The sequence below is a fragment of the Podarcis muralis genome, chromosome 9, assembly GCF_964188315.1.
Source record: "Podarcis muralis chromosome 9, rPodMur119.hap1.1, whole genome shotgun sequence".
In the NCBI taxonomy this organism is placed as follows: Eukaryota; Metazoa; Chordata; class Lepidosauria; order Squamata; family Lacertidae; genus Podarcis; species Podarcis muralis.
In genome coordinates, this window is record NC_135663.1 from 40,216,129 (window position 1) to 40,240,962 (window position 24,834).

A 24,834-nucleotide genomic window follows, 5' to 3' on the forward strand; every position below is an offset into this window, starting at 1 on the left:
AGAGTTGGAAGCTACCTGAATGTCAAGTAATCGCCTGCCTTTTCAGGAGTCACCTTTTAATTCCAACCTGCAGCATGGAATTCACTTTGAATTTCCTGCTGCATCATCCTGCCTGTCAGCTTCATAGTGGTGATGGTTTGTGAGCAATATACCAGTTGTAGACAAATTATCCCATGCGTCCTTTTTGCTATTAAAATAGTCTCCTGTTCCACGAATGAATGCTATGGTTTGTCAATGTTATACTATCATGTATCACAATGACAGAGCATAATATATATATAATTACCTCCTGGTTTATTTCTTCTTCTTCATCTCACTTTGGACTCTGAATTGGAGCCTATATAATTGGCATAACTACCTATTCTGGTTATTTTATATCCATACATAAGATATGTATAGAGAGAACTAGTTAGATTTTGCTTTATTGAGAAACTAAACAGTTGTTGCTTTTACCTTGTTTGCTGACCTAGCCTCTGAAGTAGTTTACAGACCCAGTAAGCAAAAACAGAAAGTGTGTGCCTAACCTTAGAATTGTGACACGTAGTGTAGCTTCGGGCTGCTTGTTTGCTAATGGTATCAGTTTTCATCTGGGAGGTGGGTTGGCTCTCATTCATGTGGAGTGGAGTGGAAGAGTCCTATTTTTAATGACTGCTGTTGGCCTTTTGCCGTAACGTTGAAATCTGGGTTGCCTTAACTAGTTCATTGTGCCTTGCTGTTTTTGAAAGTTCCAGAGCACTAATGTAACACGTACTGAAAATTATTTGGTCTTTGACATGGGTCCAAATTAAGATTGCCTGCGAGTGCTCCAGTTGGAGAGCAGCCTTTACCAAAGGTGTCATGGGCTTTGAAGACACTCAAACTCAGGACGCAAGGGAGAAACGTGCTTGTCAAATCCACACCGTGATCAACTCCCACCCAGAAACCAATGTCCCCACTGTGGAAGGACGAGTGGATCCAGAATTGGCCTCCACAGTCACTTACGGACTCATTGTTAAAACCGTGTTTATGGAAGACAATCTTACTTGGCTACGAGTGATCGCCAAAGAAGAAGAATTTTCCCAACCCTTATATTCTACTTGGTAGTATGCTACTCAAAGAACTGTTCTTTGAACTCTCAGTACTATCAAGTGACTGCATTACCTAGCATCCTGGGTATTTTGGGTCATAGCATATGTCATTAGGCAACTCAAAATGCTTTACAAAACAAGGCCACACGAGTCTTGCTACCATGCCAAAATTTGGTGTTTCAAACTTTATGCAATGATTTTCTGCCTCACGGGATGCTTCACTGTTTGGTATGTCCACAAATAATTCGCAAAGATAGGAAGATTGCTGAATATTGCTGGAAGGAATAGGGCAGGAGGGAGATTTTTTAATAACCCTCTTCCTCTCCCCCAGCTTTAGGAATAGAAACTCTTATTGTGAATGGTCTGTTCAATCTTGACATAGCAACTTTCTTTCCTGATCTGTGCACCCAGCTCATCACCCAAGTTGATGGTGTAACTCTAAATGGGATTAGCTCTCACTAGCCATATGCTTCTGGAATCCCCACTAGTTGTGTGGGATGCAAAGCACGTTCAGTATTCCAACAGAGTCCTCCTGCAGGAAGGCAAATCCCTAAGCTTGAGAAAAGCATGCCTAAACAATCAGTGTATATGCATTGGTGGTTGTGGGGTGTGTGGTTTCATTTCTTTTTTCTTTGGAGCTAGAACATAGTCACTAATACAGACATACCTCGGCTTACAGACGCTTCAGGTTGCGTGTTTTCAGGTTGCGCACTGCATCGAACCCGGGAGTACTGGAATGGGTTACTTACTAAATTGTGCTTTGTGCATGCACAGAAGTGCCGGATTGCGACCCGCGCGTGCGCAGACGTGGCACTGCGGGTTGCGAATGCTGCGGGTTGTGAATGTGCCTCCTGCACAGATCACGTTCGCAACCCAAGCATCCACTGTATAATGTCAATAATTATAATTGTGCCTGCTAAATAAATGAAAGAATGTGTTATTTGTGGGTTATTTGTGGGAGGCCGGACTGTATTTTGAAAAAAAGAAAGAAAAAAAGAACAAATTCCTATGCCCCACAAATAACCCAGAGATGCATTTTAAATAAAAGCACACATTTACTCATGTAAAAAACACGCTGATTCCCGGACTGTCCACAGGCCGGATTTAGAAGGCGATTGGGCTGGATCCTTAGTTTGCCTACCCATGTGTGAGGGAGTTCCCATTGGAATTTGCTGTCAGTGAGTGTCGCTTACAAGAGAACAATTGGGAGCTCATTTTAATCTCCCAACTTTGTAGCCATCTCCTAACCACCCTCTCACCTAGTGCCACAGCTTTCAGGAAAACTGCCTCATGGGACAAATCAGGACCTATGCCATACCTCATTAGACCCACAGGCTAGAAATTGGGGAAGCAAATCTGAAATGCACAAAAGCAGGGGAGGAAATGAAAGTCCCTCTTCATTCTTGAAATTTCATATAGCCTTGGATACAACTCACTGTTTCTGTTTTCCTTGCTCAATTTGGTTGAGTACTTGCCAAAAGGAACTTTAAAAAAATGTTGTTGTTTTTTATAATTGGCAAATACTTTGTGTTCAAATTAGGCTGCTTAAATTTGGGGTCCTGAGATGAGGCAACCTGTGCATAACTTAATAATAATAATAATAATAATAATAATAATAATAATATAACAACAACAACAACTTTATGATGAAGTTGAATAGACTCAAATCTTATTTGCTTTCTCTGAGTTGAGAATTATAGGTGATTTCAGGGGATGGTTCTGGTACTTAGAAACTTAGTACACTTTGGGGCAGATTGGTGACCTCATCTCATTCTGCGCATTACACATTAAACAGATACAAAAGGATTATCACATTAAACACGGGGGTCATGACATAAAAATATGACCAACAGGGAGAGGCCGATTAGAGATTTCTCCCTCTCTCATTTTCATTGATTACATCCCATTAAAAACCAATAACACTTCCTTCCTAATAAATGTGTGTTGAATCAGAGCATCAGTACTGGATCTATACTTCAGTGTTGAGAGAAAAATACTTACGTGTGTTTTTTGCTGCCGAACCAGAATGGTAGCTTTCCCTGCCTGCTAATCCTGTCATAGCATTCCATATAGACCATATCCAGCATCTGAGCCCTGAAACAGCTGATTGCTGACTAGAAAAGAGGAAGAAGAAAAAAAATCCACCCGGCGAATCTCATTGCAGCTCTATGCTGCATCCCTATCCCACAATCCCTTGCACGGTTTGCTGCAGTCTTTCAGCTACGGGTTGAGTGAGAAAGATGTACTAAATAAAGATTGATTGGCTGGAATCCTTTCAGGGGTGTGTGGTGGGGGGGTCTCCCACTTTGTCAGTGTCCTGGAGAGTGGGGGGAGGGAAATTAATGACTGCTTGGCTGGGCCTCCTTTTATTACTTCCAGGATTGTCTCTATGGAGTGGTGGAGCATTGTTAGCTTAAGCAAGAAAATAACGCTGCTGCGTCTCTAGTAACGGCTAACAGGAATTCTCTAAGAGTTCCACACGTGAGGCTTTCAGATGTGATACATCACTGTAATTATGGTTGGCTCATTTGGACGACTGCAGGACACAACTCCATCCTGGAAAGGCTTTTCCCTTTTTTCACTTGGCAGTGCATTGATTTAAGCTCCTTTTCGTGAAGATGGGTACGTCTCGAGCATTTGTTTGTTCAGTATTGTGCCTGGTGGCTAGTAACGTTATGCCTTTTTGCTCCCATCCCCCATTGCAGCTCCTTGCTTTACATAATGATGATGATGATGCATGCTTTTAAGGCTAGAAAAGTTATTTAAACCATATGTGAGCAAGATGGTTTTAAAAACAATGTGAGAAAGCAAAAACGTGGAGGGGCGTGTGCATATGTACAAGATAGTCTTACTTCATGATGATGATGATGATGATGATGATGAATAATCATTTGAATATAACAGACTGTTTTTATAGCCTTGTCTCTCTGGTTTGGGTTTGCCGTGCTGGGCTTGAGTAATTCTACCTATAGCTTATCCTGTCTTTGAAGCAACATTTATATAGCAGGAGTCCCACCCTTGCCTGCAGTTCTGGAGCTTGCGAGTTCCATTGCAAACGTTGCTACTGGAAACCTATTCATTCATAATGCATGGCTTAGACCCTCTGGGTTGTGCTCACCATTGATAAGTCGCAGGCGATTCAGTCTGATCTTTCAGAGTCTAATCACAGCTCTGGTTGGGTGGAGCACTGCCTTTATTTGAAAATCCTATACCTATTGAACAGGCTGCCCTCAATCTTCTTTATACTTTCATTGTGTAAAGCCATAATTCTGAGATAAGCATGTTTATTAAAACTCAATAAAATATTTCTTTTTAAAGCTCAAAATGGTTTATTTTATTAGGAGTTTTGTTTCAGATGGGTGTGGCTGCACACACTACTGATTTCTTTCTTCCCTTCTTTCTCTCTTGATATACACTTACTATTAGTGTTCTTGCAATATGTGCACATGCATATGCTGTGTTTCTTAAAGACCATTTTGATTAGAAATTGGGCACTGCTTTGTACATCTTTTATAATTAGAAACCTGCAAGAAGGAATGATGATGATGATGTCATTTTTCTGAGAGGCTGCTTGATGCAAGGATTGATCTCTCATCAAAAGCTGCTAGGTATTTAAAGCTTGAACTCTGGATTTGGTTTTTTGTTTTCTCTGGAGGCATTTATTTAGTCAGTGGTGAGAATTTTTGTAGGTTTGTTCATCCAGAGAGTGCACGTGTCATCCCTTCTGCCTGTCTTAAAAATGGATGAAAAGAACTTGCTTCCCAACTTAACGATAACAGCTTGTCTTTTTATAGCTTTACACTAAATTTTTAGCACAGTTTATAAACCTTCCTTGTTACAGAGCCCTTTCAAACCAAATCTATTCCACCACTGCAACATACTACATTATATACAATATGTGCTTTTCAGGTGAATCTGTGCAACATCCGGAAAAATAACTTGTGTTCTGAACATAAAACTTACCTGCTTTATTATATGAAGTTCATTAAGATGAGTTTCAGCAAAGAACCAACCTGTTATAGACAGTAGAAAGACTTGGGACAAGGAGACATGGGTTCTAGTTTGTGCAATCCATGGTCTCACTCACTGCATTCAGATGATCCTCCAAACCAGAGCTTGCTCAAACCATATTTTTGTAGCGTTGATAAGATGCACAATTATGGTTTGATTAGACCTGGAAGTTTCCTATTAAGCCACATGTGTCAGGGCAGGAAGGAGTGTTTGAGCTCATGGCTTCTCTCACACACCCTGTTTGGAGGATGCAGCCATTGTGTAGCTATTAGCAACTCACTTTCTGTATTCTTACACCTATTTACTTGGGAGTAAACCCCATTAACCAGGCTGAACTTATTATTATTTGTTAAACATGCTTAGGAGGGGGCTATCCGGTAGAAATTTAAGTGGGGATGTGGGAACCTTTTAGAGTTCCTTGCCCAGAGAACAAAGCAACACTTGTAACTCTTTTGTCTTTTATCTTCCTTCTTTTACATACATGACTAAGTATGTATAAATCTTATCTGGACTGGGCCTTGGGTATCAGAACATTCGCAGACCCCAACAGCAGCATAGTAGGAGGCCTAATATAATATCCTCTTTGTGTAATAAGAACAAGACATTAACAAACACCCTAGTCACTAGACTTGAACAGTTTGAACGTCTCCACCCAGTCAAATCCATTCAAGTCTGAAAGAGGATTCTGGGCATGTTTGGGTGTGTGTGCTTAAAAGCATCCTTCTAATCAGTAGCTCTATGTTCTCAGGGTTCCCTGGAGGAAGGCTCCTAAGTAATTCAGTTGAATGTGCATGAAAACCTACGCTGTATGGTGAAGCTGATTGTGGAAAGGTCAAAAGCTGACTCAATGGGGACTTTGGGGGTGTGGCTGGTGCATGTGCATCCATTCATTGCCCTACTCAAGATTTTCAACTGCAGCTAAAACAAAACCTGAATGTGACTTAGGAAGAAGGAAATAGTAAAAGGTGTTGGTTTCTGTGCACAGGCAAAAAAAAATTCATTCCATTTCTATCTTGTTCTTCCAATAGCTCAGAGTGGCATATGTGGTTTCCCCTTGCTAACCTGTGACCCTCCAGCTGCTCTTGAACTACAACTCCCATCATCCCTGATTATTGGCCATGCTGGCTGGGTCTGATGGGACTTGAGAGTCCAACAATATCAAGAGGTTAGCCACCCCTAGGGCTAAGAGGTAACGGCTGTCCAGTCAGTTTGATGGCTGAGTAGAGGTTTGAACCCGTCTCTCTCTCCGTTCCTAGTTCAACATGCTAACCGCTAGCTGGTATAGGGAATTTATGTTGTCTTTGTTGAAAAGCATTATGTGTCTTGTTAGGTTCTGTATGTATTATGCCTATTTTGTTTAATTGCATTTGCTGTAGAATGGAAATGAAATATTTATGTGGTTTGCAGTTTATGCTTTGCATTTGCAGGTATGCAATTTTTGAGATGCAATTGCATTTTGAAGTTTGAGGCTTTCCATAAATCCAAGGAACAACTTACAGTTCATATGTGCAAAGATGATGTTTGCCTTCTTCTGCTGGTATTACTGAGTCTTGTTTGGCTTTTGTGCAGTAAGGCTGTTGGAAACCTTTTGTCTTTATTTTTAACTAGCTTTGTCTAAAAGAAGTGTTTATGGGGGAAATGAAAGATAGCATATGAGTGGAGTTACTTAGTCAAATATATGCCTTTGTTTCCATGGGCAAAAGCTGTGTGAGAAAGAGATCTGTGTTTTAACTCTGTGTGACTGAGTCTTACCTTCCTGCTAATGGAATGTGGCCCTCAAATACATTCTACAGCGGCAGTAATGTGATTTTCAGCATGAAAATGGTTTCTTACTTCAGATTTAGACTGCACTGATATAGATGGTCTGACTACTATATTCTTCCTATTAACTGCAGGCTATGAGGTCTAACAGCACGGCCAACCACTGGTGTACATTTGTAGCTGATGATGTATGCAATATTATATTGGTGGGAGTGTCTTAGAAATATGGGAAGGTCAAAAACAGAGAGGTGTATTTTGCATCACATGTTACCAGATTCTTTCAAGTGGTGATGGCAGAAATCCAACCTACTCTGTGCAACTCATGTGCTCCACCAGTGAGCTATGCTCATTCTATAGCATTAGAAATGTACACCCATCCAATCTGAAAGCACCCTTTTTCTAATACTCCATATCACAAAAGTATGGCCAGGTTTTAGCCTCGTCAGTTCTTGAATGGGAAGATAGTGGGAACAGGATATAAATATAAAGAATGAATTTTAGAAGCTAATGCATTGTAGTAGTTTTTTTGCCTTGGCAATCTGCCCAGATGCTTTTAAAGCAAGTATTTCTAGTGTAACATTTCCAAGCACTACGCACTGCCTTCTTATAAATCTTGAATCGGGATGAAGCCCACTGGGACCCATTGTTAACAGGAAGTCAATTCCCCACGGCTTCTAAAATGCTGTTGTTTGCTTGAACCTTTCAGCAGCGTGCAGGGCAAAAGAGAACAGGACCCACATGTCAGTGGTCTAGGATGGCCAGTGAAGGCGCCAACATCCCAAGTCCTGTGGTGCGTCAGATTGACAAACAATTTCTGATCTGCAGCATATGCCTGGACCGTTACAAGAATCCCAAAGTACTCCCCTGTCTGCACACTTTCTGTGAGAGGTAAGAGGATGATTTCTGTTTCCCCCAACCAAAAGTGCATTACAGCTGGCTTTTCTGTCTGGATTGCCACAGTGATCTGTTCCCAGATGTCTAGGGTTACACTGTTAATTCAATGAACCCCTCAATCCAGTCAACAAGTTCTCCTGAAATATAAAACTTAATGAGTAGGAAGGTAAAATGCCCCTGGGCTCATTTTGATTTATAAGAAGAAAGACAGGATTCAGATACTACTGTGTTGCAAAGGTCATCTGTGCTCTTTTGGTAAACAATTCTGTCTTTATTGTGAATGTTCAGCCTGTTTTTATTTTTAAGATATGGCCTTCCATGTCAGCAATACAATTATACATAAAAGGGTGGTAGCAATAATTTCTTACTGGGATATTTGATCTGAATTTACGCAATGAAACTTAGCCCATTTAGCTTAAAAGTAGATTTCTTCAGCATGAGTAGAGCTTGGTTCCAAGTGGAACAGGTTCAGAACTGAAGGATGCAATATCTGAACATAAAGTGCCAGAAATTAGATGATTCAGGACTTTGGCCTACAACTCCTATCAGTCCCAGCTGGCATGGCCTTGGAAAACGTAATCCAACAACATATGGGGGGCACCAGGTTGCAGCTAGAAGATATGCAGGACTTGAACCGGTGGCATTTTCCCCTACGTTGAGTTTCCTTTCCAGGAAAAGAAGCAGAGAAACCTTATTTTAAAAAATGCTGCAGCGCTGTCTGAAAGTGGAAATGACATTTCCACTATTTCTGCTTTTGGCTTTTCATGGTTTGTCTGTTTTCATTTTGTTAAACTGCTTAGTCTACCATGTTCCATAAGCATTTGCTTTGCTCTTTTTTAATGTTTCGAATGCAGCGCTGCTAATGACCCTTATCTTTCTATACATTTTAGAAAGAGCTCAGGTTTTCTTGGTGTATTACATTAGAATCCGCTTCAGCCTGAAAGGTAGTCATATGCATTTGCCGCCATGGGCTGATTTTTGCCTGGATTCATCTTTTGGCACGCTAGTGCAAATGCTCAGAGTGATGGGCCCAAAGCCAAAGCTGGGCTTAAAACAGCCTGTGGTGACAGATGCACATAATTGCCTCACCACGGGCTGCAGCACTTAGACGTCAGTAAAGGCTGGGCTTTTCCCTCACAAAAGCTAAGGTGACTGTAAGAATAACTTTCCAGAATGGTTCATCATCTTGTGACGCGGAGCCTGGAAAACAATTTGAATAGCCATAATTTCTGTTGTTGCTTTTATTAACGTAAGATGAAAATGGCAAGTGATACTTTGCAGTGTTTTCCCCCAAGCTTTGGAGCAGAGAGCGAGAACAAGAAGATGAAAAAAGATGCTCTTGTAACCTATAATGGTTGTGGAGAAGAGCACACTTCACAGCGCAAGACTGTAGCGTCAGGAAGTAACTTCTGTGAGCAGAAGCTAAGGCTGTCCACAGGAGTCATAATCATTCATGTTTTTTAAAGGAGCGTTTAAAATGCATTGCTTGTCTTCTGCACTCTTATCTACTCTAATCTAATCTCTGTTCTCAGATTGTGCAGATTTAGGTGGTGTATATATATAAGCCACAGATGACAGGGTCCTAATAAAAATGAGTGGGTACACTGCAAGAAACAAAGCTTCTGTCATACCAAAATGTGCTCTCTAGAGAAAGTTGCTGTTTTGATAGTGCAGCCTGGGGCAGTCTCTTCTTCTTGCACTAATGCATTCCCACCTTTTCTCCAGTTTATACTGTCTCCAGTCATCTCACTACATCATTGCCTTTTTATTTAGGTAGAACCCTCTAGCACTCACCTCCATCTGTGGCTGTCCAGATGTTGCTGTACTACAACTCCCATCCATTGGCCAAGCTGGCTGGGGCTGATGGGAGTTGGGATCCAATAACTTCTGGACGGCAACAGAAGGCAGTTAGAGTGTTTTGTTCTTCCCTCTTGATATGAGTTGCAAAGTGAAAAAGTAAAGCTGTGTTCATGATTATTCTTCTATTCCCCTACTAGGAAATCGCAAACAACACAGTTTACTTTTTGCTTTTGATACTGGCTTATCTTTTTACCATCCTCATTAGGTGCCTACAGAATTACATTCCAGCCCACAGCTTAACCCTTTCTTGCCCAGTGTGCCGCCAAACGTCCATCTTGCCAGAGAAAGGGGTTTCTGCTCTTCAGAACAACTTCTTCATCACCAACCTGATGGATGTCCTGCAGCGAACTCCAGACAATAGCATTGAGGAGTCTTCCATCTTGGAGACTGTCACAGCTGTTGCTGCAGGGAAGCCACTCTCCTGCCCCAATCATGAAGGAAATGTAAGTGGATTAGGCGCCTATAAATAAGGCTTCATCAATTTATTTGGCAGGGAAATGGCAGTTTTAAATGGCTCCCCCTGAAATGAAAGTTGGGGACTATTGGGCTTGCAAATGATTTATTAATTTCTGCAATGACAACATAAATCGTTTGCTTGATAGATTTTATTCAATCGATTGAATGCTTTCATTGGATACTGTACTAGAGAGAGTGAATTGAGATGAATTTGTGTGTGACATCAAATTAACTCTCAGTCAGCCCACTATTCTTCAATGGCTGCGCTCGTTTCTCTCTGGTCGGGGACAGAGGGTGGCGCTTGGGGGGGGAATTGTCATCGCGCCACTCCTTGGTGTGTGGAGTGCCTCAGGGTGTGATTCTCTCCCCGATGCTTTTTAACATCTTTATGCGCCCCCTCGCCCAGCTTGTCCGGAGTTTTGGGCTGGGTTGCCATCAGTATGCCGATGACACCTAACTCTATCTGTTGATGGACGGCCATCCTGACTCGGCCCCAGATACACTGACCAGATGTCTGGAAGCTGTGGCTGGATGGTTACGTGGGAGCCGGTTGAAGTTAAATCCTTCGAAGACAGAGGTCCTCTGGCTGGGACGGAGCGATATGGGATTGAGGTGGCAACTCCCATCTCTTGCGAGGGTGCAATTAGTGCCAGCATCGTCCGTTAAGAGTTTGGGTGTAATCTTCGATACCTCCCTCTCTATGGAGGCGCAGATTACAGCTATAACAAAGGCGGCATTTTTTCATCTCCGCCAAGCTAAGCAGTTGGCTCCTTATCTCTCTCGCCCTGACCTAGCCACTGTGATCCACGCGACGGTCACCTCCAGACTGGATTATTGTAACTCGCTCTACGTGGGGCTGCCCTTGAGACTGACCCAGAAACTCCAGCGGGTGCAGAATGCCGCGGCGAGACTCCTTATGGGGTCTTCGCTGCGAGATCATATCCATCCGGTACTATACCAGCTGCACTGGCTCCCGGTGGAGTACAGGATCAGGTTTAAGGTGCTGGTTTTAACCTTTAAAGCCCTATACGGCCTAGGACCCTTGTACCTACGGGACCGCCTCTCCTGGTATGTCCCACAGAGAAATTTATGGTCTGCAAATAAAAACATCCTAAAGATCCCAGGCCACAGAGAGGTTAGGCTGGCCTCAACTAGAGCCAGGGCTTTCTCGGCCGCGGCTCCAATCTGGTGGAACGCTCTGTCACAAGAGACTAGGGCCCTGTGGAACTTGACATCCTTCCGCAGGGCCTGCAAGACAGAGCTGTTCCACCAGGCCTTTGGTCAGGGCGCAGCCTGACCCCCTCCTCTGGCAATCTGCACAGAATTTTGCTTGATGGTTGCCATTAATTTGATTTTAATTTGATTTAATTAATTTTATAATGAATGTTTTTAGAATGTTGGACTATTTTGATTGTTGTTAGCTGCCCTGAGCCCAGCTTCGGCTGGGGAGGGCGGGATATAAATAAAATTTATTATTATTATTATTATTATTATTATTATTATTATTATTATTGATAGTTTTGGTTATCTTTTTGTTTTGTAGGGCGTTGCATTGACATGTCATATTGATCATGGTGGTTAGTAAATGTGCTTTCTGGCTATCAAGATGAGATGTTAATGTTCTATAATTCATTTAAGCTGTATTTTGTACATCAATTTTAGTTTTAAGTGAAAGCAGCTGTCTATAATTCAAAAGGTGTATTGCTACTTTTGCTCTTCTTTTCATCCATAAATGAAATCAAGTTTTCATTGAGTTGAAATCCCATTTCCTTCTCTGTTACCACCACTGTTGTGAGTCCTTTCCTATCATCAGTCTATTTTCATTCTTTACCAACCTGGTGCACTTCAGATGTTGTTGAACTGCAACTCCCCATCAGCCCCGCCCAGCGTTGCCAATCATCAGGGTGGGTGGAGGTGGGACCCCAAGAAGCATCTGGAAAACACTTTGCTGTGGAAGGCTGACCTAGGCAATCCAGATCATAATAGGTAAATTAGGGAGCAAATGAACTGCAGGAGGTGTCTACGGAGCAAATATTTCCAGAGCAACAAAGCAAACAAAACAGAACAACATCAGATTTAGGGTGGTGTGGGCTGTTCACCAGTATAGGGCATGCAAAATTGATAAGCTCCATAACCGAGAAGATCCATTTGGGGGTGCCAATTTTGGGCTCATATTGTAAAATATCCCCCAAGTCTGCCCTTGAACAGAAGGGAAAGCAATTCCTTTCCCAGCAAGTTCTTAGCTAATCTGGCCTAGGTACAAGGTTTGGGAGTATTCCTTTCTGATAGCAGGTCATAGCCTGCTTGTGGACAAAAACCATTCAAGAGAAATATTATTAGATTCAGCTTTACACCACCTGGCACAATTGTTTTCCGGTTATGGTAATCAGTGGCACTGAAAGATGAAAAATCTGCATAGGGCACATATGCTAAAAAGGGTCCTTGGGAATAAATGGAGCATATGGGCAGAATTATGTCATTATTCCACTTGAACTGGTGGGTTGGCATCCTTGTTGTTGCATCACTAAGCACTATCTTGCATTCAAAGTGTGCCAATATAATGTGAGCGGCATTGCAAGCATTGCTGCACATGATTAGGAAGCTTTTCGTAAAATTGAAATGCAATTAAGTGCTTGGCAACATGACTCCTGGATGTAACACACAGTGCTATACACTTATGGCCCTCCTGATGTCATTGGCCTCCAGCTTCCATCAGCCTCAGCCAATATGGCCTACAGTCAAGGAGGATGGGAACTGTAGGCCAGAAATCTGGAGAGCACCATGTTCCCCTGCTCTCTCCTCTTCCCCTCCTCCAATTATGATCATTGTCCTCCTTTGTTCCTAAAATCCCCCTTCTGTTAATGTACCACTCAAAGAGCAGGATTGTGATTTTTTCTTGATTTTATTTTTTAATCTTTCTGTAAACCGCTTTTTACAATTAAATGGTGTATGAAATTTATGAATTGATTAAATAAATTAATATGACTTAAAAAAATAGATCCAGTATTACAAGACAAAAATACACCTTTTTTGTAGGTAGGCTGATAGCATATGTACCTGGTTTTCATCTGCAAATCAGAAGATTTATGATCAGTAAAGTCCACTCCTTACAAACTATATATTCTTGTTGGGACCATGACATCGTAGTTTTAGGCAATAAGTTCCAGGCTTTCCTTCAATGAGACAGTTCTTCATTGAATGGAATTTGCCTTCTTTCTTTCTTTCTTTCTTTCTTTCTTTTTTGAAGAGGTATCTAAACCATCTTGGGAGCACGTGCAAAATATCTTTATCTTTCTGAAGTATCCAGACTCCACTAAGTAACAGTAGTGCCATTCAAAACGACCTTAAACAGATTGTGGGAACTTCTTCAGTCCTTTTTCTTTTGTAGGTTGCAGACTAGAAATAAGAAAGTGAAAATGTTTTATCCTTTGTTAGATGAAAAGCTTCTATTTCTGTGGATCTGCAAGAGCTTCTTGGCCTCACCGAGTCCTTTTTATATAATTCCTTTTAATGTTCTCTTGCTTAGTTTGAAAAATAACTGATGCTCTCTTCCTCTGGTAAACTTTTAAATGCCAGCCCTAAGCAGCAATGATCACTTTCTGTTAAGCTTTTGGCTGCCAAAAATATGGCCCTCATTATATGCAAACCTGATGCCATTCTGTTTTGTAATTCAGAGTGCATCACTAATGCCTTAGGCATTTGTGAAGTAACTTAATACTCCTAAAGCACAAGGCATGACAGTTTATCTGAAACCAAATAGTGAGAAAATGACAGCCATGAGAAAGAACATGACAGCCGTGAGTGTACCTTTTGGAATTTCAAGTACCCTAAATTGTGTATGTATTTATTTGTGATTCTTAAAAGTAGGGGAAAATTCAACATAATGGTTCATACAAACCACAACTATAAATCCATGGCATTAAACATAACCACTGCATTTTAACATTTTAATCACAAGCAAACATTTTGTTTTCATGGTGCAATAGGTTTGAACTCCGGTCGTCAGCTCACATGGCTATTTATTACATAAATGCCATTCTGTTGATTTTTTTTGGTTGCAGGATTTGTAACAGAATTTTTTTCCAGCACAGGGCATTAGCAGAACAATCCAATGCGCATTTGTTCAAAAGCAAGCCCATGGAAGTCTGTGGGGCTAAGGCTGCAATCCTTGCCCTGCTTACCTGGGAATTCAATAGGGCTTGTATCTGAGTAGACATGCTCAGTATTCAAAATGGTGTGTCTCTATTTGGAAAAACTGGTATTCTGCTGATAGTCCCACTCTCCCTCTCTGTAATCAGCTGATGGAATTTTACTGCCAGTCTTGTGAGACAGCCATGTGCCGGGAATGTACAGAAGGCGAGCATGCAGAGCACCCCACGGTACCTCTCAAAGATGTAGTAGAACAACACAAGGCTTCGCTTCAAGCACAGCTAGATGCTGTCAACAAAAGGTATGGAACCTCCTCTGCAATGTGCATGCTTTAACACGCAGTGTTAAACACACAGGAGTAGCCCTGCCCTACCACCCCAGACATTATCACCTGCTCTCTCTGCTCTGAGATCTCCAAGGGAGGGGTTCTTCCCAGGGGCCTCTGCTTTCCAAGGCAGCCAGTCTGCTTTCCAAGGCAGAATACACTGGTACCTTGGTTTTCGAACGTCTCAAAAGTTGAACATTTTGGTTTTCGACTGCCGAAAACCCAGAAGTAAATGCATCCATTTCCGAATGCGCCTCAGAAGCCAAATGGCTTCCACTGAGTGTTTCTCAATTAAATTTGCAGACTGCCTTTGGTTTTCGAATGTTTTGGAAGTCGAACGGTCTTCCAGAACGGATTACGTTTGAAAACCGAGGTACCACTGTAGAGAGAACTATATAACTGTGTTATATAAAGAACTACAACTTTCAAAAGGGGTGTCTGAGCTTGCTTTCTCTTGCCTCTTTCTCCATCCTTTTCCTTGTGCTATAAAGTCTCTGTAACAGAATTCCTCTAAGAAACACTCAAATCTGATTTGTATCTTTATCCCATTCTGATCACCAAGAATAAAAATCTTGTTGCATGATGTCACAAGGAAAAACTATGGCAATTCTGTTTCAAACAGCACTTGTGATTTATGCTTCCAACAGGCTTCCAGAGATAGATACAGCACTTCATTTCCTATCTGAAATTATACATCAGCTGACCAACCAAAAGACCAGCATCGTAGATGAAATTCATTCCACTTTTGATGAACTCCAGAAGACTTTAAATGTCCGCAAGAGTGTGTTGCTCATGGAACTGGAAGTGAATTATGGCCTTAAACATAAAGTAAGACCCTTGTTCTTTTCAGTCATATTTATTTCATTTGTGGGGTACTTGATGCTACTGGGAGAAACAATGTCTGAAATCTAATCTTTAGCTGAGAGAGAGGCTAGGAAATGGCATCTTTGCCATGTAAGGTTAATTGGGAACACAATTAATCCAGCACATCCTTGAACAAATTCATTTTATCCAACAAAATTCCCTTACAAAAATGCAGAAGTGATATGTAACACTTGAGTCCGAGCTATATTTTTAATTGTTACAGTTTTTTTAATTTAAAAAAACAAAAACTATGGCAACAACAACTTTATGTTGCATCGTTGTTTCATAGTTATTGGTTGTATTTTCATTTTTTACTTTTCTTTTCTGGATAATATTAGTCAAATAGTTGTAAAAATCTTATAAAAGCTAAGTGTCCCTATCTTGGGGATGGAGGAAATACAGTGTTCTGGGTCTTTTCCATATATCCTCATATGAAAACGTTTATCTGTCTTCAGTTTGGCCCAAGGCTTGTTCATGCAATACAAAAAAAAAAAAAACCAACAGTTTAGTTTTATGTCAAAATAATGCCATGAACAAAAGCTCTCCAAACTGGAAGCTTTTTTTAAAAAAAAAAACAATCATCCAAGAGAACTTAGCACTTATTTGATCAATGCTATTCAGGTGTTTTGTTTTGTTTTAATAGAGCCCAACAAATTTTCTGCAACATTATTCCGTTCAAGGTCATACCTCGACATTTCCCATGATAAATGGGAATTCATTCATTGGGCTACTTGGTTTAAAACTCAAATCTAAATAACCACGGCATTCTGTCTATCCAGGTCCTGCAGACTCAGCTTGATAGCCTATTGGAAGGACAGGAAAACATAAAGAGTTGTAGCAACTTTACAGCCCAAGCACTCAACCATGGAACCGAGACGGAAGTCTTGCTTGTTAAGAAGCAGATGAGCGATAAGCTGAACGAGCTGGCTGTCCGCGACTTCCCACTGCAGCCTCGTGAGAATGATCAACTGGACTTCATAGTGGAAACGGATGGGCTGAAGAAGTCCATTCATAATCTTGGTACTATTTTAACCACAAATGCTGTCGCTTCTGAAACAGTGGCCACGGGTGAAGGACTGAAGCAGACGGTGATAGGACAGCCGATGTCGGTCACCATCACCACCAAGGACAAGGATGGTGAGCTCTGTAAATCCGGGAACGCTTATCTCACGGCTGAGCTCAGCACACCTGATGGGAGTGTGGCGGACGGAGAAATACTTGACAATAAAAATGGCACTTATGAATTTTTGTATACTGTCCAGAAAGAAGGGGACTTTACCCTTTCCTTGAGACTCTATGATCAGCATATCAGGGGCAGCCCATTCAAACTCAAGGTAATCAGGTCAGCCGATGTGTCCCCTACCACCGAAGGAGTTAAGAGGCGTGTGAAGTCTCCTGGCAGTGGACATGTGAAGCAGAAAGCTGTGAAAAGACCGGCTAGCATGTACAGCACTGGCAAAAGGAAAGAGAACCCCATTGAAGATGACCTGATCTTCAGAGTAGGTATGGAGTGCTTTGCCTTCTAAATTATTTGGATTGCAATGTCCAGCTGCAAACATAGTGCGTGAAACTATTGTTTTAGGATAAGTGTCAACACTAAGCAGGAGAGAAGAACCTGTGGCGCTCAAGCAATTGTTGGACTCCGGTTCCCATCAGCTGCAACCAGCATGACCTGATGATGGAAGCTGTAGTCCAGCTACCTTTGGAGGGTCCTTGGTTTCCCATCCCTGCCCTAGGACATTATCTAGCTCAGAGGTGTTGGTTGATCGATGGATATTCATTTGAATGAAAAGTGGCATAGACATGCATAGTGGCCTACAAACAATAAATAACAACAACACAATAAAACATAATAGCACATCACAGATACAGTGTGAATCATATAAAATAATTAACAAATCATCAATAAAACAGATGCAATCTACAAAACGCTATTCACAAAACATCAACTAAAAAAGAAGCTGAACAGCAAAATTCATATAATTAACAAATCAGTATGGCTTTTGTAATCTGTAAAACAATACTAACAACATTAAAAAATAGCAACAAAACATAAGCTAAGCACTGTTAAGTTCATACACACACTCTTCACGTCCCCCCAAAATCGTAATCTTACTCTATTTGATTTGTTAAAATACATATAATATTGTTAAGCTTGTTGTAAGTGAGCCTTAGTCCTACTGTAGTTGGACTTTTCTAACTAGATGGCTCTCCCTCTTAATTTTCTGTGCCAAAAGTATTGTATTTAGTAATTGTTGTATGCACTTCTGAGAATGGGTGGGGGAATCATCCCATTTATATTGCTTATGGAGTTCATGATTCAAAAACAATATTTCTGTCACAGGACTGCTTGTTTATCTCATCCCTCAAAGGCGTATTCCAAAACCTTATTATCTTGAAAGGCAGCTGGAATTCCCTCTTGGACATTCATGCACACAGAAGTCCCTGCCCATAGTGGGGGAGAAAGGAGGGAACAACACACTCAGCTCCCCCAGAGTCCCAGACACCCCTGTGCTGGAGACTGTGGACCTTCCCCTGTTGATCTTTATATTGTATATTCATGATAATGGTTTGTTTTCTCTACCCCAACCATTATGAAGCCCCTTTCCATGCAATACAACTAGACTCCTAATGATGAAACTGCTGATTGGACCTAGAGAGTTGAAATGAGTTTTTGCAGCCATGTACTTGACTTCTTTCCTAATTGTTTTTATATGTATATCTCCTTTTAGGTACCAAAGGGAGAAACAAAGGGGAATTTACAAATCTTCAGGGAGTAGCTGCATCTACAAATGGAAAAATATTAATAGCGGACAGCAATAATCAGTGTGTGCAGGTATGCTCGTTTTTCTTCTCTTTACCCATAATGGATTGTTTTGGAAAGACACAGTATTGATCAAATGCGGAAAAGAAACATGTTCTCGGATTATAAGATCTTGATAGTGAAGGATTCATAATTCTGCGTTAAGTTCACGTAATGACTCAAATGCCACTTTCCAGTTAAAAATTCATTCATTTGTTTAAATCTGCACCCCACCTTTAATCTCATGGATGTGTATACATGGGTACATCTTATGTGAAAAAACTATTTTTGAAAATTACAGATATTTTCCACTGATGGCCAGTTCAAGAGTCGTTTTGGTATCCGGGGAAGGTCCCCTGGTCAGTTGCAGCGGCCTACGGGAGTGGCTGTGCATCCTTGTGGTGACATCATTATTGCCGACTATGACAATAAGTGGGTTAGCATATTCTCCTCTGATGGAAAATTTAAGGTAAGTGCAAATAAAAAAATACAAGGAAACTCACTGCCATTTTAAAATTAATAGTATGGTAAACCAACGATTTTTCTGACGGCTTGGGGAACTGATTCTGTATTTCTTGATTGAAGAACTAACTGTTGGTGATGAGGGAAAGGATGGACAAATTCATGCAGATGAAATTATTTTGTTTGTTCTGAGATAGAGGGAAGGGTGGGTGGAAGATGCTAAACATTTGCCCTAGTATTGACTTAAAATCATACAGGGTGGGCATCTCATTCCATTCTGGGCAACCTTCTGAGTGCCAGAAGCAAAAGTGGATAATGTAACAAATATACATTTTTACCTTTGTACACTAGGCCACTTTCTACAACACTCTCACACCCCTCTCTGGTTCCATCCAGGCCCAGAAGAGTCATTAACGAAGTTCACAGTTGCGTTTTAGCCAGGCAAAAAAAACAGGGTGCAAAAGCAGGGATAGTGAGTGTTGTGGCCTGAGGGGATTTCAGAGAGCCAAACAGAGAGGCATGAGGATCCCCACTCCCAATATAGATCACAATGAAAGTCATTACTACCAATCTCTTGCACTAATTTACTACAGAATCTTCTCCTAAGTGTGAATATTAGCAACGCTAAAAACCCAGAGAACATTACAGCAGTCCAAATGAGTGTATGTTTAAAGCAACTTTAATCTCTTTCTTTGCTCCTGTAGACAAAAATTGGATCTGGAAAGCTCATGGGACCAAAAGGTGTTTCTGTGGATCGCAATGGGCACATCATTGTGGTGGACAACAAAGCATGTTGTGTGTTTATCTTCCAGCCAAATGGAAAAATAGTAACCAGGTTTGGAAGCCGAGGCAATGGAGATAAGCAGTTTGCAGGTATCAGTTGCTGTCTAATATTCATTTTCTTTTATCCAGATTGTGTGTGTGTATTTGAGCATGCTGAAAAAGCATCACTCTAACTTCACCACAGTAAGCAAGACACAATAAGTAGACTGTAGTCCATTAGTGCTGTCACATGTCCATAATTTCCTGGACATCACCAAAAAATTTGACAGCTTTGCCAAGAAAAGCTCAACAACATTTTGAAATATGGCAACCCTCTAGTCCAGGCATGTCCAAAGTCCTAATCCAGCCCACCAGCTAATTTAATCCGGCCCCTGTGGCAGTCTATTTCCTGGGGTAAAATCCCAAAAAACCCTTGAACTTTCAACTTTGGTTGGCCCTTTGCTTGGCCCTCACAGCCTGTTACTTCATCTGGCCCTCTTTGAAAAAAGTTTGGACACCACTGCTCTAGTCCATGAACAGTTATGTAGTAATAAACACACACAGCTTTATTGTGGTCCATAGACCCAAAATACACAGTACAAAAATAGTATATAAATTTGTTTGTCATGAGACTGTATTTGCTTTTCTAAACAGGAGACATACAATTGCTTTTTCTTTTTTTAAAAAAGGTACTACAGGGGCTCAGTAAACACATGGGTTGAGTGCATACCATACATTTAAAGTACATTATTTTGCTTAACTAATAATGGGAACCACAGTTTATTAAGGATGCTGGGAATTGTAGCTATGTGGGGGGTAAACTGCTTTTCCCAAACAGTCTTGAGAACTGTAATCCCCCCCCCCCCCAATTTTATTAATCTGGATTTTCAAGATAGCCTGCAAAGGAGAACCATAAAACAAATATAAAACAGATCAAAAACATCAGCAACAAAAGCAATCATAGCAACAGTAAAAATACAAAAAGCAGTAGATATAAAATCAGTGAAAACCCTGAAATGTGGGTGTAATTTTCACTCTAGTTGTTCCTTAGGCCTTTGGGGTGAGGGGAAGCAGTCTTTCAGGAACAACAAAACTTCTCTGGTCTGACTCCTGTGGTTTGCTGATCATGTCTCGTTTTAAGACAGAGGGAGTCAATGTGATGATCTCCACATCTGGCTGGACCCCAATTTCCATCAGTCCGAGCCAGCATGACCAAGAACAAGAAGCATACTCACTTGCAGATGTTAAAAACAAATTTTAAGTAGTCTATTGTTCAACTTGGAAGTTGTACTAAACATTTAGTGGGTGGAAACCAGTCAAACTGGTTTTGAAGCTGGCCAGGTAGAACCCTTTTTATTTATTGTTCTCTAGAGTACTTGTACTGTTGCCCAAGTTCATAATTTTCTTCAGTTCGTAGCTGATTATGTTCTTCTTCAGCCATTAACGTGTGACAGTGAATGCAGCAACATGTAGAGTTCAAAATGGAACCTTGAAGCACCACCTGGTGCTGCCTCTTCCAGAGCCACCTCCAATCAGGCATGCTGCTAGCGCATTGGTCCACATAAACCATTTTGATCAGAACCTGCATGCAAACTGCTACTTCGCATGGATTGAAATATTGTTGTCATGATTTATCTTTCTTCCTGCATTGAAATTCCTTCCTTCCCTTATCGCAGGGCCTCATTTTGCAGCCGTCAACCACAATAATGAAATTATTATTACTGATTTCCACAACCACTCGGTCAAGGTACGATGCTGTTACTTCTTCATTAAATATAAAATCCCATTGATAATGCATTGAAGCTGTTACTCCCAATATGTAGTTAAATTCACAGGTGTTGTGCATCAGCCAACGAGAAATAATTGTTCAGAGGTGGGGAAATACTTGGATTAAGTCTCTTGCTTTGCTCTTTTAAAATAAAGCTGTGTATGTTCTTTTCAATTGATTCAAGAAGTACGAAGTTGGATCTCTAGAAAGGAGCTCTTGGAGTCTTTTCACACCACCATTTTGATATGCTAGTTGTCCCCTGGAGAAAGTTACCCTTGTGCCAAGTATTCAGAGCATTCTGGGTCACTTAACATAAATGCAAAATTACTACATAGAAGTAAACCATATGTGCCATTGAAGCTACATTATACAAAGCTGGAATGAGGAATTGATGGACCCTGGTCCATCTACTGCAAATCACCCAGAGAGCTACCAAGAGATCTCCGTCTGCCTTTTGCCCACCCTGCACCCAGTGACCATTGCTACACCCGACAGAAGCCGTACAGAGACCTTTCCAAGTGGGTTCTGTGATAAAAGTAATGTGTAGAACACAGCTAAGAGCAGCAGGAAGGCACAGTCCCACGTGGGCAAGAGAAATGTGGCAGGGGCTATTATAGGGCTTCTTTCAATCTACATACAGCTGAGAAGTATAACTCTTAAGTTGGAGCTAAATGGGCAATTTTGAATTGAGACTGTTTTTCATAGGCTTCTGGAATTAGGCAGGAAATAACTGTTCCTGTGGTTTTGGATTACAATTAAGGAAGCAAGACCACAGGGGAGACCCTAAGTGGATTGTTGGCAGAGTTTAGCAGCAGGGGGGGCTCCTATTTTAATAAACATATACCCTGAGAAGCAGCAATTGTTCAGCAATGCAGGATTTCCTAATGACAACAGAGGTTTTCAGTTCTATGGCCAGGCTCTGGCAAACAAGGAAATAAAATATGTTAGAAATCTGACTGAAAATGGGGAAGAAATTTCATTGCCATCCTGCTAATAAAATGGAAGGGAACTCAAAGCCGATCTGGATTAAGCTCCTGGTTCCAAAGGTATGGCCCAGCACATGGTGTTCAAAATACACTGTGGCCAGGATTGTAGCTAACATCCTCCCTTTCATACTGGAATGGGCAAGGACAACTTTCCAAACTTTTCTCTGTAAATGTTGTGGCCTTGCAGCTCAGGGAATATTTTCGACACACTGATTTGTAGTATAAATAGAAAATGGCCTTGACCTTCTGCAAACTCCTACGTAAATGTTGCCACATTTCATTTACACAGGACAGTCTACTATGTATCATACCCAAAATACGGGGAAATGGAAGCATGCAAATATAATTTTATTGAGAAGCATGGATTGTATTATAAAGTTGTCATGAAGCCAAGCTTTCGTGCATACTTATGGTTAGGGAGTTTTTATTTTAAAAATATATATATATATAAACAATTAGCTAACAGAAACAGTTTAATTTTAAATTGCTAGGAAAGCAAATCCTCCCCATCCCCCTTCAGCTCTCCATGCGTGGGAATGTTACTGATTACAGTGAAAGGAAACCCCCACGTGGGAGGGAGGATGCACTAAGAAATTGGATTTGGGGCTCTTGTTTAAAAATGGGCATACATGACATTAATTCTGTGATACTGAGCATCGCACACTTTCAATTTTTGGAATTGAAAAAAAAATGCATGATGGGACTTCTAGTTTCTCTTCCCACCCTCTAGGCCCCCCAACACCTCCCCAACAAATCTGTTCTGGAGGACACTCCAACCCTCCAAAACAGATGTTGGGAGCATACAGAGGGCTGTTGGGAAAAGGAGAATAAGAAGATAGATTAGATAGATAGATAGATAGATAGATAGATAGATAGATAGATAGATAATACTTTATTCGGCTATAAGCCCACAAGGTAAAACAAATCAATAGATAAAATAGCATTTTACAATCTAAAATAACAACTAAAATATTTCTACGCATAATCTCCTTCACATTACTTACAATCTCTAGATGTACCGTGTTATGGCCTTGAAGATAAAGATGGTGCATAGAGTTTACTGGATTTTTAATAGTCATGCAGCATTCCATGAAGTCTTTTATATGAAAGAACTGAAATCAGGAATCTAGCAACCTGTAATGTTCTATAAGAGTCAATGTCCTGGAGTAGATAAGCTAGATGTAATTCAGGTGGTTTAGCAGCAATTTCCAGAATGATTGAACTCAGGATCCTTGATCGGGGAACAATGTATAAGGGGCAATTAAACAAGATATGATAAAGGGATTCTATTGATTTGTTGTCACATGCGCATAAAACAGAGGTTTTACCGTTAGAAAAAGAATAAGAAGGAACTGCATTGCACAAATGAGTGTGTAATGCTAACCATGGTTTAGCACTATGGACATGAGTTGGAGTGAGCATGAGTGAGACTTCGGCTTGTATGCCCTCCCTCTTCATATGCAGCTGGGAGGAGGACTTTGGCAGCTTTACTTTCCCTAAACTGGGTTGCCATTGTGTGCAAACCAAAGATAGTGTTTGATAACTAATTCTGGCCTGTTTCAAAACAAGCCAGCTACAAACTCTGCTCCTTTGAAGCTGGCTTCTTAAATTAACCTGGGTGCTCCCCACCCTCATTGAATCACCATCTTTGGTTTGCTTGCAATGATAAGATTAGGAGAAAGTGAAAGTCAGTTCTGATGGAAACCCACTCTCCCAGCCACACAGAAGGAGGGGAGAATGCATGAGCTTGAGTCACTATGGCTTATTCTAGCTTGTGCCTGCAATACCAAACAATGGCTTGCTGCTACATGTGACCTGATCCAGAGATGTGCAGTGCAATCCTATATGTGTTTGCAATAGGATCCTGTTACAGAAGAACAAAAAATGATTTTTGTGTGTGTGAGAATAATTTCTTCTTGCAAGCAAATCATGAACTTTAACCAGGGTTTGTTTGTGGCTTACCACACATGCTTTGTTTGGGAGAGATAAGCAATGAGTCCGGGTTCACACTTAACATGAAGCCACCATGGCTTAGCTCCCAGTAGCACAGCAACAGTAGACTTAAGACCCTTGTTTGTTCAGCTAAGCCATTGTGTGTCAGCAGCTTAGGAAGGCTTTAATATTTTAGGCTTTACAAAACAACAACTTGCTGGTTCCTTCTTGCACAGATTGCTATAATTTTCTTCTGCAGACAGTACTGTCATTTTTGGTTGGTTTAACTATACTTTTGTCTATGACTTGGTTTATTCTTGTTGCCTCAGAAAGGGAATGTTTGTCTTCCATTAAGTTTTGATTTATACGTCTGAGGATGATAACTATTTAATTTTGGCTTTAGGCTCTTAACCTTCATCATCAAGTACTATATAATTTGTGTCTTGATTTATTTATTTTTAATTTATTCAGGTATTTAACCAGGAAGGTGAATTCATGTTGAAATTTGGATCTAATGGAGAAGGGAATGGACAGTTCAACGCTCCAACAGGAGTAGCTGTAGATTCTAATGGAAATATTATTGTAGCAGACTGGGGAAACAGTCGAATACAGGTGAACAAGTGATTTTTTAAGTCAGTTGTCTCAGTATGATGTATGTTGTTTGGATGGGGATGTTTCCTCATCTTCGGGTCCAAGCATCCTATCTCCAAAATGTTCAACTACAACACAGTCTC

General features: G+C 40.9%; 1 protein-coding gene across 6 annotated transcripts in view; it reads left to right on the forward strand.

The window, feature by feature from the left end:
- TRIM2 (tripartite motif containing 2) overlaps positions 1 to 24,834 on the forward strand; it is a 62,520-nt gene that overhangs the window by 31,919 nt on the left and 5,767 nt on the right. For 4 of the 6 annotated variants that reach the window (XM_077934098.1, XM_077934099.1, XM_077934096.1 and 1 more), the window contains exons 2-11: positions 7,546 to 7,727; positions 9,799 to 10,036; positions 14,348 to 14,499; positions 15,171 to 15,351; positions 16,167 to 16,890; positions 18,120 to 18,223; positions 18,492 to 18,659; positions 19,357 to 19,525; positions 21,091 to 21,161; positions 24,572 to 24,712. In XM_077934098.1, the coding sequence (XP_077790224.1) occupies positions 7,594 to 7,727; positions 9,799 to 10,036; positions 14,348 to 14,499; positions 15,171 to 15,351; positions 16,167 to 16,890; positions 18,120 to 18,223; positions 18,492 to 18,659; positions 19,357 to 19,525; positions 21,091 to 21,161; positions 24,572 to 24,712 (2,082 nt within the window). In that variant the 5' untranslated portion in view covers positions 7,546 to 7,593. Of the gene's footprint in view, positions 1 to 3,380; positions 3,690 to 6,505; positions 6,616 to 7,545; positions 7,728 to 9,798; positions 10,037 to 14,347; positions 14,500 to 15,170; positions 15,352 to 16,166; positions 16,891 to 18,119; positions 18,224 to 18,491; positions 18,660 to 19,356; positions 19,526 to 21,090; positions 21,162 to 24,571; positions 24,713 to 24,834 lie in introns of those variants that run through there. The other 2 variants (XM_077934097.1, XM_077934101.1) reach the window with 2 other exon arrangements.